The 20,004-nt window shown below is 42.5% G+C and overlaps 1 protein-coding gene across 14 annotated transcripts in view; it reads left to right on the top strand.

Moving 5' to 3' along the window:
* The window catches only part of LOC139559507 (unconventional myosin-IXb-like), a 72,878-nt gene extending 55,016 nt beyond the window's left edge, over positions 1-17,862 (top strand). For 5 of the 14 annotated variants that reach the window (XM_071375565.1, XM_071375573.1, XM_071375566.1 and 2 more), the window contains 12 exons: positions 1,014-1,184; positions 1,346-1,387; positions 4,771-4,882; positions 6,819-6,892; positions 6,993-7,185; positions 7,441-7,569; positions 7,861-7,966; positions 8,299-8,430; positions 8,686-8,809; positions 9,887-10,008; positions 10,349-10,476; positions 15,596-17,862. In XM_071375565.1, coding sequence (XP_071231666.1) covers positions 1,014-1,184; positions 1,346-1,387; positions 4,771-4,882; positions 6,819-6,892; positions 6,993-7,185; positions 7,441-7,569; positions 7,861-7,966; positions 8,299-8,430; positions 8,686-8,809; positions 9,887-10,008; positions 10,349-10,476; positions 15,596-15,783 — 1,521 coding nt within the window. In that variant the 3' untranslated portion in view covers positions 15,784-17,862. Of the gene's footprint in view, positions 1-1,013; positions 1,185-1,345; positions 1,388-4,770; positions 4,883-6,818; positions 6,893-6,992; positions 7,186-7,440; positions 7,570-7,860; positions 7,967-8,298; positions 8,431-8,685; positions 8,810-9,886; positions 10,009-10,348; positions 10,489-15,553 lie in introns of all 14 variants that reach the window. The other 9 variants (XM_071375570.1, XM_071375572.1, XM_071375571.1 and 6 more) reach the window with 9 other exon arrangements.
* Positions 17,863-20,004: the final 2,142 nt, after the last annotated feature.

Here is a 20,004-nt window from a genome sequence, read left to right as displayed (position 1 = left end):
GGATAAGACAGGAAAAGTACTCCAGATATAACAAACTGACCCTAGCCCCCCGACACATAAACTACTGCAGCATAAATACTGGAGGCTGAGACAGGAGGGGTCAGGAGACACTGTGGCCCCATCCGATGATACCCCCGGACAGGGCCAAACAGGAAGGATATAACCCCACCCACTTTGCCAAAGCATAGCCCCCACACCACTAGAGGGATATCTTCAACCACCAACTTACCATCCTGAGACAAGGCCGAGTATAGCCCACAAAGATCTCCGCCACGGCACAACCCAAGGGGGGGGCGCCAACCCAGACAGGAAGATCACGTCAGTGACTCAACCCACTCAAGTGACGCACCCCTCCTAGGGACGGCATGAAAGAGCAACAGTAAGCCAGTGATTCAGCCCCTGTAATAGGGTTAGAGGCAGAGAATCCCAGTGGAGAGAGGGGAACCGGCCAGGCAGAGACAGCAAGGGTGGTTCGTTGCTCCAGAGCCTTTCCGTTCACCTTCACACTCCTGGGCCAGACTACACTCAATCATATGACCCACTGAAGAGATGAGTCTTCAGTAAAGACTTAAAAGGTTGAGACCGAGTCTGCGTCTCTCACATGGGTAGGCAGACCATTCCATTAAAATGGAGCTCTATAGGAGAAAGCCTGCCTCCAGCTGTTTGCTTAGAAATTCTAGGGATAATTAGGAGGCCTGCGTCTTGTGACCGTAGCGTACATGTAGGTATGTACGGCAGGACCAAATCGGAAAGATAGGTAGGAGCAAGCCTACTGATCTAGGCACCTTGAATACAGAGATCGTTTTATGGAGCTCTAGGTATTTTGATAAGGAACTATGCATGGGGGTAATTAACCAAGTTCGAAAGGGTGTCTTGAAACTGGTTTTAAAATAGATTGGCATTCACTGCCCAAGACGGATGTAAAGATTTGGGATGTGCTATACTGTACATCAAATCACCCCCACACTCTTCATTAACCCTGTCCTCCTCTCCCATGTGTCCTCTCCGAACAGAAGCCCCACATCAGCTACAAGGGCTTGATGAAGGGCTACCAGAACCGGGTGTCCAGTCTTGCCGAAGCCAAGCAGCAGACTGAGGTCCAGTCGGTGGTCAACCTGTTCCAGTCCGTCCTGGATGGCTTCATACGGGGAGAGATCAAACGAGCGGAGGCTGGGCCGGTCAAGGTAGTTCTGAATAAACACACACAGACCATGCACGCACACACACACTCGCAACAGTTCTTTTACATTGCTTGTGAGCAGAATACACTTTTGAAAGTTTAAGAGCTGTGTATGTTATTTTAAGAGGTGCAGATGTTCCATGTCTACTTTTCAATGTGTTGCAGACCATGAAAAAGACAAAGGTGAAAGGGAAAAAGAGCAAATGTGTAAGTTAAATTGTATGATAATAACCTCTGAATAGCACTGTCAAAAGTAAACCCAGATTAATGGTCCGGGGTCCTCATTTGTTAACAGTGCATGGATTTCTCACTAAATTCTGGTGTATGTGGAGATTCTAGGATTTGCATGCACAACAAATGATTGGGATTTATCAAACTGTCGCACGCAACATATACACATTTTCATTGATAAATCAGAGCCATACTATATTTCTAGCAGTGGAGTAAAAATACTTTAAAGTGCTACTTCAAATCAAATCAAATCAAATCAAATTTTATTAGTCACATACACATGGTTAGCAGATGTTAATGCGAGTGTAGCGAAATGCTTGTGTAGCGAAATACTTAAGTAGTTATGAGTATCTGTACTTTACTTTTTATATTTTTGACAACTCACTTCACTACATTCCTCAAGAAAATGATTTACCTTTTACTCCATACATTTTCCCTGACACCCAAAAGTACTTATTGCATTTAGAATGTTTAGCAGGACAGGAAAATGGTCCAATTCACACACTTATCAAGAGAACATCCCTGGTCATATCGACTGCCTCTGGTCTTGCGGACTCACTAAACACAAATGCTTTTTTTGTAAATGGCGTCTGAGTGTTGGAGTGTGCCCCTAGATATCCATAAATTTAAAAAAGAAAATTGTGCCATCTGGTTTGCTTACTATAAGGAATTTGAAATGATTTATCCTTTTACTTTTGATACTTCAGTATATTTCATTGCTAAAATATACTTAAGTATCATAAGTAAATGTAAAACCAAATACTTTTAGACTTTTACTCAAGTAGTATTTTACTGGGTGACTTTTACTTGAGTCATTTTCTATTAAGGTATCTATACTTTTACTCAATTATGACAATTGAGTACTTTTTCCAACACTGATTTCTACGCTCTTGAACAAGCGTTTACAACCCGCCTGAAACTCCCTCCATTCACCTTTTATGGTAACAAAATCTCCCTCATTTTCTGTATGATTTGGAGATGTTGGAACTGTGACATGACAGTATAAAAGAAAGAGCAATGGCAAATTTGATCACATTTCTGTAGAGGTGTAGCCAGAATGTTTTGATCTTTTGCAGTGACTTCAAAAAAAATGCATGACGCCTATAGCGAGTGCCAAACACTGGCTGTGCATTCTGTAAGATTGATTGTCTATTGAACAATTTAAAAGTAAATGCTGCCTACACCCCACACTTCCATGAAAAATACGAATTGTTCAATATTTTGTTTATCAATACATGATTGTGTTTCTATCTCCTGCCTTTAGTATAGGCTCTGAGATTGAATAGGGTATCACACTCCTATCGCACAGCAATACTGTAGCCAACCCATACTGCTAACAGTCTATTTACTTTCAAGCATTGGTTGGCTATTGAATGAGCGATGGATAAATGTTAGCCTAATATTTGTGGTGTAGTGGGACTAAACCAGTCATGTCAGTAAAGGAGAGACATGCCCTGCAATATGAGTATGAATTAGGCCTACAGTGCATTCGGAAAGTGTTCAGACCCCTTGACCTTTTCCACATTTTATTACGTTACAGCCTTGTATTAAATTGTGTGTGTCCCCCCCCCCCCCCCCCCCCCACAATCTACGCACAATACCCCATAATGACAAAGCAAAAACTGGTTTAGAAAGTTTAGGTTTAAAAAATAAAAAAAATGAAATATCACATTTACATAAGTATTTAGACCTTTTACTCGGTACTTTGTTGAAGCACCTTTGGCAGCGATCACAGCCTCAAGTTTTCTTGGGTATGACGCTACAAGCTTGGCACACCTGTATTTGGGGAGTTTCTCCCCTTCTCTGCAGATCCTCTCAAGCTCTATCAGGTTGGATGGGGAGCGTCGCTGCACAGCTTTTTTCAGGTCTTTCCAGAGATGTTAGATCGGGTTCAAGTCTGGGCTCTGGCTGGACATTCAGAGACTTGTCCCGAAGCCACTACTGCGTTGTCTTGGCTGTGTGCTTAGGGTCATTGTCCTGTTGGAAGGTGAACCTTCGCCCCAATCTGAGGTCCTGAGTGCTCTGGAGCAGGTTTTCCTTAAGGATCTCTGTACTTTGCTCCATTCATCTTTCCCTCGATCCTGACTAGTCTCCCAGTCCTGCCGCTAAAAAAACATCCCCACGGCATGATGCTGCCACCACCATGCTTCACCGTAGGGATGGTGCCAGGTTTCCTCCAGATGTGATGCTTGGCATTCAAGACATAGAGTTCAACTTGGTTTTATCAGATCAGATAATCTTGTTTCTCATGGTCAGAGAGTTCTTTAGGTGCCTTTTGGCAACTCCCAAGTGGGCTGTCATGCGCCTTTTACTGAGGAGTGAGTGGTTTCCGTCTGGCCATAAAGGCCTGATTGGTTGAGTGCTGCAGAGATGGTTGTCCTTCTGGAAGGTTCTCCCACCTCTGCAGAGGAACTCTGGAGCTCTGTCAGAGTGACTGGCTGGTCGGCCAGCTCTAGGAAGAGTCTTGGTGGTTCCAAACTTCATCCATTTAAGAATGATGGAGGCCACTGTGTTCTTGGAGACCTTCAATGCTCCAGAAATGTGTTGTTACCCTTCCCCAGATCTGTGCCTCGACACAATCCTATCTCGGAGCTCTACGGACAATTCCTTCGACCTCATGGCTTGGTTTTTTCTCTGACATACACTGTCAACTATGGGACAGGTGTGTGCTTTTCCAAATCATGTCCAATCAATTGAATTTACCACAGGTGGACTCGAATCAAGTTGTAGAAACATCTCAAGGATGACCAATGGAAACAGGATGCACCTGAGCTCAATTTCAAGTCTCATAGAAAAGGGTCTGAATAGTTATGTAAATATGGTATCTTTTTTTAATAAATGTGCTCAAATTTCTGAAAACCTGTTTTCGCTTTGTCATTATGGGGTAGTGTGTGTAGATTGAGTAAAAAATAATATTTAATCAATTTTAAAATAAGGCTGTAACGTAACAAAATGTGGAAAAAGTCAAGGTGTCTGAATATTTTCCGAACACACAGCATATAATAAAAGTAAAATAAATATATTAGGCGGCATGCTGCTATGCGATTCTCTTACCAAAGGAAAATTCATATTTTATCATTAGGGCTACGTTGTAATGTTTTTATTAGCCTATCATTATTATAATTCCTGTGCATCAAACACCACCATTTCCCCCAAAGAACAATATTTGCTTCCAATACAGTTGATCAACCATTAGAAGTTGTTCGTACGCAAGGTCTGAGATTTGCGTGGAGATATGCACACTTTCCTGTCAAGTTCACGCAGGGTTTAGTATTTTTTTTGTCGCACGCAACTTTGGTATGTAAGGTCCCAGGTTGCCTGTCATTCTCCCTATCTGATGTGTGTTATACTGTTTCAAGCCCAACAGCCCTCTAGATCACATGTTCAGTACGTACCAGGTGAACATCATGCAGACCTGTGACCTGTGTGGTTCCTACATCTGGGGCATGGAGAAGGCCTACATGTGCAGCGGTGAGTAGCCTACAGATAACACTGTCTGTTGTTCACCATCTTAGAACATAAAACTAGAACATAGAATAACCAGTTTATTATGTACACCCATCTCGTACCGGGTCAGACACCCTTCTTTGCCTCCAGAACAACCCGAATTCTTCGGATTACAAGGTGTCGGAAACGTCTGTTGCTGAATTGGTATCAAGGGACCTAACGTGTGCCAAGACCACCGCCACCAGCCTGTACCGTTGACACCAGGCAGGATTGGTCCATGGACTCATGCTACTTTACGCCAAATCCTGACTCTGCCATCAGCATGACGCAACAGCATTCGTCAGACAAGGCAATATTTTCCGACTCCTCAATTGTCAAGTTTTGGTGATTGCGTGCCCACTGGAGCCGCCACTGATAGGAGTGTATGGTGTGGTCGTCTGCTGCAATAGCCCATCTGTGACAACAGTACACCACTGTTGTACTGCTCAGTTATGTCTGTTTGTCTCGATAAACCCTGGACACTGCCGTGTGTGAAAAGCCCAGGAGGGCGGCCGTGTCTGGATCTGGCGCGCCTGGCAACTACGATCATACCTTGCTCAGTCGCTTAGATCACTCGTTTTGCCCATTCTAATGTTTACTCAAACAGTAACTATATGCCTGTTTGCCTGCTTTATATAGCAAGCCACGGCCACCTGACAATCTGTAGGAGCGATACATTTTTGTGAACGAGGTGGTGTACCTAATAAACTGGCCGGCGAGTGTATATTTATAACATAGATGAGAACATTACAACAGAAATATACACTATATATACACAAGTATGTGGACACCCCTTCAAGTTAGTGAATTCGGATATTTCAGCCACACCTGTTGCTGACAGGTGTATAAAATCGAGCACACAGCCATGTAATCTCCCAAAGTACAAAGAACTTCGGTGTGACCCTGGACAACACCCTTTCGTTCCCTGCAAACATCAAAAGCAGTGACTAGCTCCTGCAGGTTCATGCTCTACAACATCGCTAGAGTAAGAACCTAACTCACACAGGAAGCAGCGCAGTTCCTAGTCAAGGGACTTGTCCTCTCCCATCTACTGCAACTCGCTGTTGGCTGGGCTACCCGCATGTGCCATCAAACCCCTGCAACTTATCCAAAATGCTGCAGCCCACCTGGTTTTCAACCTTCCCAAGTCCTCTCATGTCACCCCGGTCCTCCACAATCTCCACTGGCTTCCAGTCAAAGCTCGCATCCACTACAAGACCATGGTGCTTACCTAGGCAACAGCATGAGGAACTGCCCTCCCTACCTTCAGGCTATGCTCAAACCCTACACCCCAACCCGAGCACTCCGTTCTGCCACCTCAGGTCTCTTGGCTCCCGCTCAGCCCAGTCCAAGCTCTTCTCTGTCCTAGCACCCCAATTGTGCCACCCCAATGGTGCCAGGACAACAGAGTCCTTGCCTGTCTTCTGAAAAAGTATCTTAAATAATCTTCCTCCTCCTATAGTTTTGTTGTTCTACGTTAAACTGGGCAGCGTGGCTGAGCCTTGGACTTTGAATGCTTATTAGAGCGCCACCTATGGGGGAATTTGTGCTGTTTTTGGTGTCTGAGTAGCAGTTGTTGGCTTGTTGGTTCTATAGGCTTTGAATGTTATTCAATGGGCAAACATTTCTGCATCCGGCAGAAATATATTAATCCAATGTTATAATATAATCGTCAAGCCCATTGAAAAGACCAGGGACATGAATATGGAATTATGCCGTAAGAAAGTGTCACTTGCACGTGTATTGCCAAAGTATACTTTTTTTTTAACCAATTGGGCGTTGAGATATTGTGACAAAGGTGGAGGAAAAAATGGAATTCATTCAAAAACGAGCTTCGCTGCCAGCACCCCTAATTGTAACATTAGAACAGACTCCACATTTCTTACCATTGTGTTCTTGTCCCCCTTGTTCGGTCCTTTAGCTTGCAAATTGATATGTCACAAGAAATGCCTCTCCAAAATCATCAACGCTTGCTCAACACGATGCGCCAGGCTGGTAAGCAGCACTACATGGGTCAAGTGTTTTTAAAGTTTGTCAAGTAAAGTTTGTCAGGACTATTGTTTGATCCAGTGTGCATCCTATGTCTGTGTGTTAGGACGATGGGGTACCAGGCCATCTGCACTTTGGGGTAGAGGTGTGTGTTCTGACCAGTAAGACCTACCCAATCCCTATGGTGGTACAGATGATGCTGGAGCATGTGGAGATGAACGGCCTGTACACAGAGGGCATCTACCGCAAGTCTGGCTCTGCCTGCCGCGCCAGGGAACTGCACCAGCTACTGGAGACCAGTAAGACCACTACCTTAACCCTGAATGTCCTTTTTGGTTTAGTACAATCAACAAAACCTTTTTTTATTGTATTAAACTGTTGTAATTGTTGGTCAATCAATAATGGCACTACATTCACGCACTATTGTAGTATACTGGTAGTTACAGCATTTACCATAAAGTCATGTTTCTGTTTTTCATTTATACATTCATTCAATTTATTTGTACAATTCTTACCACACACAAAAAACACAAGACAATTGTATTTTTTGTCAGACCCAGAGAGGGCAACTCTTGAGAACTACTCCATCCACACGGTGACAGGTCTGGTGAAACGCTGGCTCAGAGAGCTGCCTGAGCCCCTCCTTACCTTCAGCCTCTACAACGACTTCCTGCACGCTGTGGGTGAGTTTGTCTGGTGGGCTGTGTTCAGTAGGGCACAACGTAGCAAAAAATGAAATTGAGTTGTCATAGTTGTGTGAAGTTCAATAAGTATTTTTCCATTTGTTTTTCATTAAGAAATGCCAGAGAAATCCGTTTCAAATACTTGTGTTGAACTGGATTTAGCCCCATACACTGGATTCAATGGAATAGTCCTTCGTCCACCTTGCACGCCAATCAAGCTAAATTAGCCACCTGAAGTACTTTAGTAGTACAGTATGTCAAAGTATTTGACACTGTTCATTTCATCTGCAGAGTTGCCAGAGCAATCTGAACAGCTGCGTGCGGTCTACCAGAAACTGGACGACCTCCCCCCTTCTAACTTCAACACGCTGGAGAGGCTGGTCTTTCACCTGGTCAGGTAGGTAGCAGCAGACCGATGGATCAGTTTTATCTACAGTATATGGGTATAATGGTCTTTCTACTTATCACTCGTTTTCACATCACTCAATAACCTGTACAGTACATCGCCATGCATCTTGACTGACAGTAGCAATCCACCATCTTCCATACAAAGGCTTTCGTATGCTATGCTTTGGGCCTTGAGTTTTTCCTTCGGTCCCGGAGTGTTTCCTAATCACATTTGACCAGGAAAAACTTTTGGGCCCTGATTATGCCACATGACAGGTTAACCATGTTACAGTATGAGAATAGACCTGTTGTGTCAGACTGATGGATATTTCCTTCCTCTAGAGTGGCAAAGGAGGAAGAGCACAACAGGATGTCTGCTAACTCCCTGGCCATAGTGTTTGCCCCCTGCATCCTGCGATCCCCTGACACCACAGACCCTTTCCTTAGCATGAAGGACATCTCCAAGATAACCACGTGAGACTACACTACATCACTACAGTGGTAGTAATGTTGACAAAGAGGGCTGATGTGGTTATTTTAGGGCGTTTTTTTTTTTTTAAACACATTTTATTGTTAGTGGCATTCTAATGTGAGAAACGCCTGTAGACTCACTTTCATGTACAGCCAATGCACTGATGTGATGTTTGCACTTGAGTTTAAGATGTAGTCTTTAGTAAACATTTTGTGTGTATTTTGCTGTGAGAAGCCCTGTCCTTTCTCTCCCACCAGGTGTGTAGAGATCCTGATCTTAGAACAGTTTAGACGGTACACTGAGAAGATGCAGGAGATCACACAGCTGGAGTTCGCTGAGGCCCTGGCCGTCAACAAGCTGATGCTCAAGAGACAGAACACTGTAAGTACATTACATTAGTACAGGACCTTTTTTATTTCTGTTATTTGTATTTACAATGTATGTAGTTATATCCTTGAGCTGTTCCGGTCTATTAATGTTCTGTATTATGTCATGTTTTGTGTGGACCCCAGTCAAAGTAGCTACTGCATTAGCAACAGCTAATAGGGATCCTGCTAATAAAATAACGAATAACTGTCGCTACCATTTCACACTGTAGACAGGACACTGGAAGAACACTTTGGTTCCACCGTAACTTTGCTTTGATATCACATTGGGTTGCAAAATTCTGAAAACGTTTTCAGGTTTCTGAGAAATCGTCCAGGAAAAACAAACGAGCTTGGGGAAAGCTGGGGTTTTGCAACCCTAGATCAATGACGTGTTTACAACATACTTTATAAACTTGATATACACTGAGTATACAAAACATTAAGGACACCTGCTCTTTCCATGACAGACTGACCAGCTGAATCCAGGTGAAAGCTATGATCCATTATTGATGTCACTTGTTAAATCCACTTCAAAATCGGTGTAGTTGAAGGGGAGGGGACAAGTTCAAGGATTTTTAAGCCTTGATACAATTGAGACATGGATTGTGCATGTGTGCCATTGACGGTTAATGGGCAATACAAAAGATTTAAGTGCCTTTGAACAGGTGCCAGGCACACCGGTTTGTGTCAACAACTGCAGCGCTGCTGGATTTTTCACGCTCAACAGTTTCACGTGTGAATCAAGAATGGTCCACCACCCAAAGGACATCCAGCCAACTTGACAAATCTGTGGGAAGCATTGGAGTCAACATGGCCCAGCATCCCAGTGGAACGCTTTCGACACCTTGTAGAGTCCATTCCCCGAAGAATTGAGGCTGTTCTGATGGCAAAGTGGGGATGGGTGCAACTCAATATTAGGGAGGTGGTCCTAATGTTTGGTATACTCTTGTGTGTAATACATCTGAGAATATGTAAACCTGGTGATCCAAATACCAATTCCCACTGGGAATTTCACTTTGGGAATATGGTTCCCTCGTTCCCAAAAAGATTTGTCTTGTCTGGTATATTGACTCATACTATATATCTGCAGCTCTTAGAGAAACCTTCATCAGAGCTGGATGTACCTCAAATGGACGATCTTAACCGGTCGGATATAGACATGAATTCAGAGAGGACCCTCATCGAGAGGATCAAATCCATCAAACAGGAGAAGTGAGTGAAGAGACTGAGGCTCCTCTAGTTCTCTGTTATGGGGTGCAAAATCTTGTTCTAGCCCAGCACTAACACATCTGACTGAACTATGCACAATATACCATACAGCTCAGCGTTCCTCAATACATTCCTGGACCATTCCTGGGTGCACAGTTTTGTTAAACCCAGCACTAACTCACTTGATTCAAACAATCACTGAGCCCTTGGTTAGTTGAATCAGGTGTGTTATAGTGCTGGACTAGAACAAAAAGGTGCAGTCCCAGGAATATATTAAGAGACACTGTCTTAGTGGTACAATATATGCTGTTTGGTTCCTGTGTGTGTGTGTGTGTGTGTGCAGGGAGGAACTGGCGTGCAGCTTGCCAGAGTTGGAGCAGGAGAACTTTGACGACTCAGAGTCCAGATTGTCGTTGTCTATCAGCTCAGAGAGCCTGCTGGAGGATAGAGTGAGAAGCCTAGAGTCAGAAGGTCAGTAGAGAGGTACGGTAAGCCTTCACCATCCTCTGCCTTCATTCACTTCAACTCTTTGTTTTCGGTAACACATTCTTTTACAGCCTACACTTTATTTTACAGCCCAGGTAGTTACTTTGAAATTACATGTGAAAATAATTGTGTTGTGATTGCACTTGCTTTCTTAAACCAGGCTGTAAAACAAAGTCTTGTTTTCTACGTCTGGCGCATTGGAAGTCGCATGGTTGACATATCCGTTTGTGTTTTCCCCACTCCTGCTAGCGAACTACTGGCTATATTAGGGGAGAGATTTTTGAAGAAACAAGTGGTGGATTCCCTTTCAAGATGCCACCTTCTACAGTAGCTAGTTGTAAAGTGGGTCTGCATGCTTTTAGCGCTGGTTTTGTGTAACCAGGAAAATAATTTACCGTTTACAATGGTATTTCAGGGTGTGTGCTTGCTCAATCTACTGCATTTCTGACTGACTTTTTGTATTAGTATCACAAGCATGCCGACTGTCAGCCAGTCCCTGTTGTACAAGTGTTACGAAACCGATTAACTAGCTTGCTAATATTGTTCCACCTGCTAAGTCTAAGGGTCTTAATCAAATCAAACTTTACCATGAAATGCTTACTTACAAGACCTTAACCAACATTGCAGTTCAAGAAGAAAAGATTTACCAAGTAGACTAAAATAAGAAGTAATAATAAAAAGTAACACACAATAAGAATAACAAGGCTATATACAGGGGGCACCAGTACCGAGTCAGTGTGCGATTGCAAATAAATCATTTCTTAAATTGTTTTAGTGAAATCCCAATGGAACTGCACTTGCAAAAACACTTCTCTAGTTAATTTATAAAATGGATAGTCATTGTTACCGCAGACCATCTTAACGCTTTGCATGGGTCCAAATCTATCTGCAAAAACATTATTGCCACTTGGTCTTTAGCAAATTGTACTCAACTACTAGCTTCAATAATGCTCTCAGTACAGGCTAGTTGAGGTAATCTGTACGTGTAGGTGGGGGCGAAGTGACTATGCATAGGTAACAAACAACTAGCGAGTAGCAGCAGTGTACAAAAGGGAGGGGGGGGTCGATGTAAATTGTCCGGTGGCGATTTGATGAATTGTTTGGTGGTTCATTTCTTTACTATCAAATGAGGAGAGACAAACTTATCACACAAGTCAGAGTTATACTTAAACTAAATCTTTAATAGTGAGAGCTTTGCAATAGCGATGGCTGGTCGACGAATCACCATCTCTGATGATCCGTTGAGAGCGCCAACACAAAGGCTACTGAGATCTTTTATAGCAAAGATCCACCCCCTAGTCCACATAACAAACCACAGATGTTTTGAACGGAAGTATCCCGTAGCCATGAGTATCCCGTAGCCAGATAGCATTCGCTATAAATTATCGTTCAGTTTGGCCCCTAAGACGAGGTCCGAAGGGATACATTCTAATAACAAGTATATCACATAAGCATATTATGCAGATAAGACATCTTAATGATCTATGTTACACAACTAATTCTGATTCTTCCGCCACAATTGTTCATCAGTCTTATGGCTTGGGGATAGAAGCTGTTGAGGAGCCTTTTGGTCCTAGACTTGGCGCTCCGGTACCGCTTGCCATACGGTAGAAAAGAAAACAGTATATACCTTGGGTGACTGGAGTCTCTTACAATTTTATGGGCTTTCCTCTGACACCGCCTATTATATAGGTCCTGGATGGCAGGAAGCTTGGCCCCAGTGATGTACTGGGCTGTTCCCGCTACCCTCTGTAGCGCCTTACGCTCAGATGCCAAGTAGTTGCCATACCAGGTGGTGATGCAACCGGTCAGGATGCTCTCGATGGTGCAGCTGTAGAACATTTTGAGGAACCGGGGACCATGCCAAATCTTTTCAGTCTCCTGAGGGGGAAAAGGTTTTGTCGTGCCCTATTCACGACTGTCTTGGTGTGTTTGGACCATGATAGTTCGTTGGTGATGTGGACACCAAGGAACTTAAACTCTCAACCCGCTCCACTCCAGCCCCGTCAATGTTAATGGGGGCCTGTTCGGCCCTCCTTTTCCTGTAGTCCACGATCAGCTCCTTCGTCGTGCTCACATTGAGGGAGAGGTTGTTGTCCTGGCACCACACTGCCAGTTCTCTGACCTCCTCCCTATAGGCCGTCTCATCGTTGTCGGTGATCAGGCCTACCACTGTTGTGTCGTCAGCAAACTTAATGATGGTGTTGGAGTTGTGTTTGGCCACACAGTTGTGGGTGAACAGGGAATACAGGAGGGGACTAAGTACACACCCCTGAGGTGCCCCAGTGTTAAGGATCAGCATGGCAGACGTGGTGTTGCCTACTCTTACCACCTGGGGGTGGCCCGTCAGGAAGTCCAGGATCCAGTTGCAGAGGGAGGTGTTTAGTCCCAGAGTCCTTAGCTTTGTGATGAGCTTTGTGGGCACTATGGTGTTGAACGCTCAGCTGTAGTCAATGAACAGCATTCTCACATAGGTGTTCCTTTTGTCCAGGTGAGAAAGGGCAGTGTTGTGTGCGATTGAGATTGTGTCATCTGTGGATCTGTTGGGGCGGTATGTGAATTGGAGTGGTGTCCAGGAGGATGCTGTTGATGTGAGCCATGGCCAGCCTTTCAAAGCACTTCATGTCTACCGATTTGAGTGCCACGGGGCGGCACTAATCATTGAGACAGCTGGTGCTCTCATGCATGCTTCAGTGTTGCTTGCCTCGAAGCGAGCATAAAAGGCATTTCGCTCGTCTGATAGGCTCGCGTCACTGGGCAGCTCAGGTCTGGGTATCCCTTTGTAGTTCGTAATAGTTTTCGAGCCCTGCCACATCCGACGAGCGTCAGAGCCGGTGTAGTTTGATTCAATCTTAATCCTATATTGACACTTTGCTTGTTTGATGGTTCGTTGGAGGGCATAGCGGGATTTCTTATAAGCGTCCGGATTAGTCTTCTGCTCCTTGAAAGCGGCAAGTCTAGCCTTTAGCTCGATGCGGATGTTGCCTGTAATCCACTGCTTCTGGTTGGGATATGTACGTACGGTCACTGTGGGGACGACGTCATCGAAGCACTTATTGATGAAGCAAATGATTGAGGTGGTGTATTCCTCAATGCCATTGGATGAATCCCGGAACATATTCCAGTCTGTGCTAGCAAAACAGTCCTGTAGTGTAACATCCGCATCATGTGACCACTTCCGTATTGAGCGAGTCACTGGTATTTCCTGCTTTAGTTTTTGCTTGTAGGCAGGAATCAGGAGGATAGAATTATGGTCAGATTTCCCAAATGGAGGGTGGGGGAGAGCTTTGTATGCATCTCTGTGTGTGGAATAAAGGTGATCTAGGATTTTGGTAAAACTGATTTAAGTTTTCCTGCATTAAAGTCCCCGGCCACTAGGAGCGCCGCTTCTGGGTGTGCATTTTCTTTGCTTATGGCCTTATAGAGTTGGTTGAGAGCGGTCTTAGTGTCAGCTTCGTTTTGTGGTGGTAAAATAGACTGCTACAAATAATATAGATGAGAACTCTCTTGGTAGATAATGTGGTTTACAGCTTATCATAAGGTACTCTACCTCAGGGGAGCAATGCCTCGAGACTTCTTTAATATTAGACATCGCGGTACCAGCTGTTATTGACAAAAAGACACACACCCTCAACCCTCGTCTTACCAGAGGTAGCGTCTCTGTTCTGCCGGTGCATGGAAAATCCCGCTAGCTCTATATTGTCCGTATCTTCGTTCAGCCACGTCTCGGTGAAACAACATAAGATGTTACAGTTTTTAATGTCCCGTTGGTAGGATAATCTTAATTGTAGGTAATACATTTTATTTTCCAATGATTGCACTTTAGCGAGAAGAATGGAAGGCAGTGGGAGTTTACTCGTTCGCCACCGGATTCTCAAAAGTCTGCCCGATCTGCGTCCTCTTTTCCGGCGTCTTTTCTTCACGCTAAAGGCATGGATCTGAGCCTGTTCCAGTGAAAGCAGGAAATCCTTCTCGTCTGACTCGTTAAAAGGATACGTTTCTTCCAGTCTGCGGTGAATAATTGCTTTTCTGATGTTCAGAAGTTATTTTCGGTCAATAAGAGACGGTAGCAGCAACATTATGTGCACAATAAGTAAAAAAATAAGTTACACAAACGCAAAAGAAATTACAAAATAGCACAATTGGTTGGGAGAATGTAAAACGTCAGCCATGTTCTTCTTCTTCTAGAAGACGGCGCCAATCTTAGGCCTAGTTAACTGGTCTGTAACCAAGTGGTGAGGCCAATGACATCAGCAGGCACCATCAGACCAACTCCTTGATGCCCTATTCTTTGAAGTTTGCAATTGTAAAAAATAAAAAAAAATAAAAAAAACATTTGCACAAAACATATTTATACTTAGGATTTCACTATTCAATAGGAGTTGAAGTTCAAAAATCGGCAGAGGACGGTGACAAATCAGCTTATGAGGACTGTGTTGTTTGTACATGTGCCCAGGTGACAGCAAACTTACCGGCATCAGCTCCGTCATTACCTTTTAGATCAGCCAGTCCAAGCAAATTATTGTTTGTTGTTCAAAAGGGTGACCCCCCCCCAAAAAAAAGATATACAAAAAGAAAACTACGAAGAGGTATGCCTGAACTAAAAAGGCCAAGAGGCCTCTGGTCACAGGTAGCTAATCCACTGATTTCTCGCACATGTGGACTTATCAAGGCTTCCAGCCCCTATTCGGTTAGTGCTACCACCTGGGAATGGAGTGTGGATGTGTGTCATGGTAGTGTGTTGCCTAATTGTGTGCTAACATTAAATTACCCCCATATCATAACACTAATCTGGTCCTAGATCTGTATGCGCTTTAGCCAACTAGTCTTCTGTAGCTCAGTTGGTAGAGCATGGTGCTTGCAACCCCAGGATATTGGGTTTTCTATTCCCGGGACTGCCTACATGTATAATATTATATTAACATTTACATTTACATTTAAGTCATTTAGCAGACGCTCTTATCCAGAGCGACTATTAACTCCTCTGACTATAATTGTCATGCCCAGCACAAACAGATCTGGGATCAGCTACTATTTGACTAATCCAGAGTATCTCTACCAGGCTGTCTACTATTAGACTAATCCAGACTGGTGTCTCCACCAGGCAGAGTGAACCTGTTGTGGAGGAGCCAGAGGCAGGAGTGCCCTCCTAAGCCTGCTGACCTGGCCCAAAGAACTACAGCCACAGGCCCCAGAGACCAACCAGATGGACATAACCCCCAGCCCAACACCAAGGCAATGAGCAGGAACCTCTCAGACCTGGACATCCCCTTCATAGATGAGGAGGACTAGTCTGGGTGCCAGTCTGTTTTTGTTACATATTGAATTGTCATTTCAAACAATTGCAGTCAACTTGAGAACTAGAAATACCTCTGAAATACAGGAGTAATCAGTGGAGCTGTATTATGGCACCACAAACAAGAACCATGCACTTTCTGTACATTTTTCTACGTCCGTTAAGAGGTGTGTGTGTGTGTGTGTGTGTGTGTGTGTGTGTGTGTGTGTGTGTGTGTGTGTGTGTGTGTGTGTGTGTGTGTGTGTGTGTGTGTGTGTGTGTGTGTGTGTGTGTGTGTGTGTGTGTGTGTGTGTGTGTGTGTGTGTGTGTGTGTAAAATGACCAAAGCGGTTGTGGTTTTCTAATGGGGAAACATAATGGAATAACACAAGACACAGTGCAGTCTATTGTACCAATACATCATGAACCATAAAGGCTGCGTTTACACCGGCAGCCTAATTCAGATTTTTCTCCTCATTAATTGGTATTTTGCCCAAAACTGCACTGCTTGTGTAAACACAGCCCAAGTAAAGAGATGTGCCTTTGATTTTAGCCATATACATTCTCATATTATTTTAAAGCAAAGTATTTTGGATGTGTCTTGCCTGTGGACAATACTGTAACGAGGACCAAATCATTTAAATATTTTATACCAAGTGCCTTTTTTTGTAATGGACTACTAATATGCCACTTAGCTTGGCTTTTTCTTTTTCTGGTACTGTGTGAAATAAATTGTTATTTTATTGATTAATAATTAACATAAAACTAATGCAAGATTGTATTTAGGGTTATTAGTGGGCGTATATGTTTTTTCCCCCGTTTTTATGTAAAAGTGAGGGATATAAAGCCACTGTGCTTTACCAATATTTCCACCATTATCCTACACTAGTGTTGCTGCAGGTAGAAAATCATTGGGAAACTTCTGTAATTGAAACAAGCTGTCTCCAATCAATGTGTGTGGTTGTGCCTGTGTGTTTGGCGGGGGATCATCTGATTCAGGGGAGGCATAGGTCTGTGAATATTAAATCGCACAAAAACTATTATTTAGCAGGGAATACTATTCTACGCCTCACTTTTGTTTAAGCAGATACTCTCCAATGGACTCGGAAGTTGTTGCTAAAAATGGGTAAATTAAGGGCAGTTAAAAGGGAGAGTCAATGAATATGTTTACATGCTCACTAATAATTTTATATTAAACTGATAATTGCAGTAGACCGAGTATGCATTAGTCACGTAAACGCCTTATTCTGCTTATCTTAATAGCTGTGTGGTCATAATCAAAGTAAGCATACGCTGATTAAAACACCTGGTTTTCTGAGCAATCTTTCTGAATTATAAGAGCATGTTAACACCTTCATCTGAGTTACAATAACGGCATTGTAAATAAGAATTTGTTCCTAACTGACTTCCCTAGTTAAATAAATCAAAAATGTGATCTGTGCATGTGCTAGCACCAACAACGCAAGTTTGAGTTCGGAAGAACTGAAAGTATGCATCTTAGACAGGTTTTACATATAAACTTTATATGTCCAAACTCCGAATCAAATAGGATTCCCAAAAAGAAGATTGTTGCTGTAGTAGAACATTTATTTTGATTGGCGATCGTTCTCGCAAAGCATGTAAACGCTTTAATCAAACTATTACATTAATCTGACTAACAATAATCGTGTTATTGTGTGCCTGTAACCGTACCCAATGAAACCAACCATGGAAGTATATTGTAGTGAACTTGAACCCGGGTCCAGCAACTGCCAACACCTTAACCATTTTTTCTAGCTGCAGCAACACTAGTGGATATTGCTGGACATAAATTGTGATGTAAAGAAAAGTTCTTTCAAGTTCCTCTCAGTTGGAGTAGGCTAGAAGGACACAGCTTTGAAGGAAGTAGTGGTCGTCCCGCCTCGCTGCATCCTAATAGATTGATTGACTAACTGCCTGCTCAGAACGTCTTTTTGTACAGTACTTTACCAAGTATCACAAATTCATCCATTTTAGCATGTCTGTGTATTATGAATGGGGTAATTCAGAATTATATACATTTTGTTTGCAATCCTTAGTGTTTTGTATTTCAACGAAATAAACAGACATTTCAGTGTTGGAGTTGATTTTGCCTACGTGGACCTTCAAGCACACAGACTTATGTGTGTGTGATCTCTACACTGGCCAATGTGTGATTATGTAGAACCAGTAATAAACAACACGTACTGTATCCAATTTCACTCTCACTATGAAAAGCACAGGTGAGTTTCTCATATTAATATGATAATTTGTTATTTTATTGGAAAAACAATGTGATATTCCTCTAATTCTGATCTTTTGACCAATTATTGGCAAAAAAAACTATTGGTGGGGAAAAGACCAGAATTGGGCTGCCTCTGTAAACGCAGACTATGATATTTAGATGAAGGTTTTCCCTTACATATTATTTGATGGACAAGTCTCTGCTATTTTTTCTATGAAAAAAAAATATGAAAAAATTACTATTGTTCATTAACCAATTAATGAACAATAGTCTCAGAGCATGTGTTTACTGTACTGCTCATAATAAGGTGTGAGGGGGGGTCAGAGAGGTTGGGTTAACTGCGGAAGACACATTTCAGTTGAAGGCATTCAGTTGTACAACTGACGAGGTATTTCCCTTTCCTCGTGACATTTGTTTAATCGTAAGACCCAAGGCATCCTGATCGCACTTCTGGGTCACGGATTTTTGGGGAATTGTCCGCGTTCTCCGGAATCCTTGGCTCCTCCCTACTTAATTTACACGGTTATTGTTCTATTTAGTTATTAATACTTATTTCCAAGTGAAAAAGGTCTTAGGAACGTGTATATGTAAAACATTTTTTATTCAATTTTTTTCTGATCAGTTTTCATATGCACTTAAAATAGTACCTACCCTTTTTATTTAAATTATTATTTTGTATTTTATTTCTCAGAGTAGTTCCTGATTACACTAAAGAGGGTTTTTAGTCTCTCTTACTACTGAGAACCCTTGGTTTGGTCTTGAACATAATTTTCTGATGAGTTGAATTTCAAAAGCCGGATAACAACTAACTCAGAGTTTATGGTATAAGCTATTTCACACTTTAAGTTGACTTAAATGGCGCAGATCTCGGTTCCTTATCGCTTACGTTCACTACTCCTACGTTTTTGACTCATCCCACAGTTTATACTTTTATATAATCTTTGTTGGTTTGTCTTTGTCTATAGTTTCTCCTAATGCTAGGGGGTTACGAAACAATGCGAAAGGCCTTATTTTTATTTGCTAAACAAAAACATATTTTTGCTTTTTTCAAGAGTCTCACTCAATTTCTGCTGATGCCAACTTCTGGAGGTCACAGTGGAGCAACCATATTTGGCTTTCCCATGGATCTGAACGCTCCGCTGGTGTCACTACTATGAAAAATACCTTTGGTGTTAAAATTCTACACTCGGAATGTGACCCCTTTGGTCACTTTATTTGTCTTGTGATCAGTTACAATGACATTACGCTCATTACTGGAAACTTCTACGGGTACAACACCAAAAATGAGAAGGATGATTTGCTTGAATATGTAGAGAAACATATACTTAATTGGTTACCTAAATTTCCCATTTTGTTATTATTGATAGGAGGGGACTTTAACATTACTTTAACAAAAATCTAATTGCAAGAACTGGGAGCTCTTTAAATGTAGGTGTCCAAATACCTTAGAAACATGGTAGTAATCTTGCTAAGACCAGAAGAGCTGAGGAGGAAAAGGTGATCATTAAGATAACTTCCTTTCTCAGAGAACCCCAGCCGGCCCCTGGGGGGAGGAGAAGATGGAACTGATTGAGTTACAAAATAAACTGGATAATATATATAGATTAAAAGCAGAAGGAGCCTTTATTAGATCTAGGGAAAAAATGGAGGGAAAACAGAATTCATCCTAAATGTCACTCTACAAATAACACTATCCAAAAGTTAAACATTGATGGTGTTATTACAGAGGACCAAAAATGTATTGCTAAATACAAAGAAGTGCTGCTCATCGATAACTGCCGTCCAATTTGTCTTCTTAATAATGACTATAAGATATTAGCCTTACTACTTGCAAAAATAATTAAAGAAGTCCTGGATGCAATCATTGATGAAACACAGTCTGGCTTTATGAGGAACAGACATATTTCTAACAATATCAGACTACTATTAGACAAACTTGACTACTCAGACCTAATAACCGAGGATAGCTTCATATTATTTTTATAAAGCATTTGACA

The sequence above is a fragment of the Salvelinus alpinus genome, chromosome 30 (genome assembly GCF_045679555.1).
Source record: "Salvelinus alpinus chromosome 30, SLU_Salpinus.1, whole genome shotgun sequence".
In the NCBI taxonomy this organism is placed as follows: domain Eukaryota; kingdom Metazoa; phylum Chordata; class Actinopteri; order Salmoniformes; family Salmonidae; genus Salvelinus; species Salvelinus alpinus.
This window is presented reverse-complemented; position numbering and strand designations above follow the sequence as displayed.